Source organism: Morone saxatilis, unplaced genomic scaffold, assembly GCF_004916995.1.
Source record: "Morone saxatilis isolate NCDOM2014 unplaced genomic scaffold, NCSU_SB_2.0 Contig4, whole genome shotgun sequence".
NCBI lineage: Eukaryota > Metazoa > Chordata > Actinopteri > Moronidae > Morone > Morone saxatilis.
In genome coordinates this window covers 4,392,457-4,396,474 of record NW_023339984.1, presented here as the reverse complement: position 1 = coordinate 4,396,474, position 4,018 = coordinate 4,392,457, and the positions used below count along the sequence as shown (strand labels likewise).

General features: G+C 49.8%; 1 protein-coding gene across 1 annotated transcript in view; it reads left to right on the top strand.

The window, feature by feature from the left end:
- The first annotated feature begins 784 nt into the window (after window positions 1–784).
- Window positions 785–4,018, top strand: part of fgf11a (fibroblast growth factor 11a) — a 92,056-nt gene continuing 88,822 nt past the window's right edge. The window contains exons 1-2 of the mRNA XM_035675450.1: window positions 785–1,099; window positions 1,480–2,582. Coding sequence (XP_035531343.1) covers window positions 2,390–2,582 — 193 coding nt within the window. The 5' untranslated portion in view covers window positions 785–1,099; window positions 1,480–2,389. The remainder of the gene's footprint in view (window positions 1,100–1,479; window positions 2,583–4,018) is intronic.

The following is a 4,018-nucleotide window of genomic DNA, read 5'->3' as shown; positions in this document are numbered from 1 at the left end:
AAGAATATCTCTCTAATATTCTTTACAGCGGGAAGTGGCTCTTTTTACTTCATGCACCACTGAGCAACTTATGTAGGAATGAATGGAGCCCCGCCTCCAACGCTGTATGCAGATCTGGTCATACATCCATGGCAGTTAGGGCTCATTATTACTTAAATTCTGTGCGCCAACACTTTTGGTTTTACCTCCAGATAATTGCGGTTCAGATATTCTGACCAAACTATTGTCAACCCGCCTGATCTGACTGCTAGTGTCTCGCTCTGTGACTAGATTGTGTGTTGTGCGTTCAGCGTGTGTTTGTGTGACTGACTGCTGCATGTACACTTGTATGGATGATGTGTTGACAGTGACGCAAGGTCTGACTCAGACTGTGTCACGGCATCTATACGTCCTTGTCATAGCTGTGAGCACAGCACTGACAACCTCGCTCAGTTTGTCTCTTTAAGCCAACATCACGTCGGAGTTGGTTGGGTGGGGCGGAAGAGTGGGAGGGTGAAGCGGGGCGGCGGGGGCACCCCACCTCTGCCCGGGCCCGGCTCAGCCTGGCTCTGGTTCGGCAGGAGAGAAGTGATGAAGAGAACAGGGGAGACAGGGGAGGAAAGGACTTTGAATCGCAGACATCGAAGGAGGGATCAGAGTGACAGAGGGGGAGGAGAAAAGGGAGGGAGAACCAAGAGCAAAGGGGAGGGTTTAGGGAAATAGATTTGAGAGAGAGCGAGAGAGAAGGAGAGAGGGAGAGAGAGAGGGCGGAGGGAGAGACAGAGAGAGTATGTGAAGCACGCTGCCAGCGCTCTCTCGGTAATGCACTGTGAACAGGGACAAGCAAGAGAGCGAGTCACACACACACACACACACACACTCTTTCACACACGTACATGCTGCCTCTGTCACACACCCTCACACCCGTACACCTTCACACTGTGCCACTCCTTCACACACACACCCTCACACGTGTGAGTTGAGGCTGAGAGGTGCCTCGGTCGGGAGACACACTTTCCCCCCTGTCTCTCACTGTGCAGCTGGACTCAACAGAACCAGACCGGACTGCTGTCACCCACCAGTGGACACTCGCATGAGCGGCGGCAACACAGCATCTACCGTAAGGCACGGCTACCTGCCAGCACAAACCCCCTCCCCTATTCCCTTTCACCTCCTCTCCTCTCCTCTCCTCTCCCTCCCTCTCTGTCTCCCTCCATTCATTCATCCCTCGTTCTCCCAGCTGCGAGGCGGCATGCGTGGCTGAAGGACACAGCGCTGCGCTCTGCTGTGGTGTAGCGCGCTGCCGAGAGAGTTGGAGAGCCCGATCCGACAGGGGGGATAGATAGACTCACTGCACTCCCTCCCTCCCTCCCTCTCTCCTCTTTCTCTGTGTCCCTGTCTGTCTCTCTATCCCCGCGCTCTCTCGTTCATGAATGTCACCTCTATCTCTGGGAAATGCTGGATTTATCAAGCCCCTGTCTTTTTCCCTTCTTCTCTCAGGGTGCGGGTGAACGCAACGGGTGATGCCAGGAGTGCTTGAGAGACAGCGAGGAAACAAGCCGCACTCCGTCCGGCAGCGTCCATCCACATCCCTTCATCCTCGACCCAGCTTGCGGAGCTGATACTTCAGGTCGGACGGTCTCTACTTCTTCTTCTTCTACTTCTCTGTCATTGTTTCGGGATGGAGAAATTTTACAGGTGAGGGGCAGAAGGAAAAGGAGCTGCAGTGTGCCCCGACACTGTCACTCCTGTTATTTTGGAGAGTTGATATTCGGACGTTTTTCCGTCCCACTGAATCGATTCAGGCTTCTGATCGGGACTGAGCGGGTTAGGAGGACTAAATGTGATTTTTGTGTGGGTTTCATCATGTGGCGAATGGTTCTGTTGCTGAACCCTTTCGGACAGGATTGAGTCAAACTTCCGTGGAGCTCCAGGAGTGGGGTTAAGGTACACTCGGACTGGGACAGAGGCATTGGGAGACGTCGGCTACAGTGCGTTGGTTTTTGGGTGGATAACAACATGACTTGTCCCAACACAGTGACGTATCAAGGCTTCACCTGAGTCTCACTCTTAACCAGAAAACAAACGACCGGAAGGACATTTAAAGGCTATCGCTCATCAATCCGAGCCTCAACCAGCACCAGTTGTCAGTTTTGGGTGGGCCTTTCAGGGATCCACCCTTATTTCCTCCACCTCCTCCTCTTCCTCCCCTCCTCTCCCTCTTTTTTTTCTCCCCGTCGCTTCGGTCCATCCTCAGAAGCCCCCTCCTCCGCTCCGCACCCCCTCCCTCAGCGGTGCTCCGTCGCCCTGGGTGAGTGGGCAGGGGGGTGGCCCACGGTACCCCCCGACACCTGGGCGCCACCGAGCCGCCAGAGGCTGGTGAGGCGGCGGCAGGGTCAGAGCTGGGAAGATGGCTGCTCTCGCCAGTTCCCTTATTCGCCAGCGCAGGGAGGTCAAGGACCCCCAGGCAAACCGGCAGATCGCCAGCAAGCGCAAGCCCTGCCCAAAGAGCAACAAGTCGCTCTGCCAGAAGCAAATCCTAATATTAATATCGAAGGTTCGACTATGTGGCAGTCGAGGGAGAAAAATGGAGAAAAGACCAGGTGAGTTCCCGCAGGCCTTCCTATTAAAATCTCACCTTCCTTCCTTCCTACACCATGTTCATCTTCTCTTCTTCTTTGCTCCGTTTTCTGCCTGTACTGGATAACTGGATTTTGATGGGTGACTTGCCAGACTACAGATTAATCCTCAACTGTAAAGCCTCAATAAAGAACATCCCCAGCCTGTAATTTCTAGTTCAGGACTTAATCTGAATCTGGGAAACATCCCAGCCCATCTTCCTGGTAGCTATACACAACATGTCCTGGATTTATGGTCGAACAGGAAATGGACAGAGTAAATTCCAGCTTAATACACACAGATTTGTACCACTGACCAGAGACATGACCTAGCCCATGTTGTGACTGTAGTGATGACTTTGTTGGGGTGCATGTCAACACATCCAGACACACGCTGGTAATCTGCAAGCACACAACAAAGTTGGCTCATACATACGGTGATTTACTATGATATAAAAATGTCACAAGGCGCCTCATTTGCAATTCTGGGGGCCATTACTCTCCCTGTGCTTCCCTCAAGGCAAGTGAAACACAGTGCGGCCTAATTTGTCTTGTGTGTTTGCATGTTAAATGTAATTACAGAATTATTCACTGAAGCTAAATGAGACAGTGACACCTGATTTATGTGACAGAGTGTGTCTGTGCTGTGTGTGGTGATGGTGCTCGACATTATGAGCCACAGATAAATTGAATTTTTGAGAATAATTCCTCTATATTGTTGATATTAATGATTGCAAAATGTCGATGCCTTCCAATAATATGGGTCTTCAGAGGTTATGTGGCATGGGTGAAACCCTTTGGAACTATTGAGACATACATTTCTAAATTTAGAAAAGGAGAGTCAGGCAGTGAAAACACACACTCACCAGTGGAGCTGGCCACTTGTACACGAACGCAATGTGCTTTTGTAGGCCAGACAAGGTTTGTTTTCATATTAGTAGTATAGTTTAATCATTTGCCCTCTATTCAGTGAATGATATAACCGTTGGCTGTATACATACATAGGCAAAAAAAGTCAATATGAAAGGTTTTTTTTGGAGGGTTGCTTTGATTTTTCAGAAGTTGTTTTTTTAAGGTTTCTTGTATTTCTGTTTTGCTTTTTGCTCCATTCTATTTTTATTTTGTCTGTGTGTGTGTGTTTTTTCTCTCTTTTTTGGAAGTCATGCCGGCATATTTGATTGAAAACTACATCAGCCTATTCCTCTGCTTTCTCTTTAATAAGTTAAACACTGTGACTGTATTGTTTCACAAAGACCTTGGGTCACTTAACACAACAGTATGTGTGTGTGTTCCCTGATTGAGCTTGTCCTCACCTCACCAGTCTGCATTTGTGTGTTCCTATTCCCACGTCTACCTTCCCGCACTTCCACGTATAGTATGTGTGTGTTCTCTCCCAGCCTGTGAGAGAGAGTGTGTGTGTG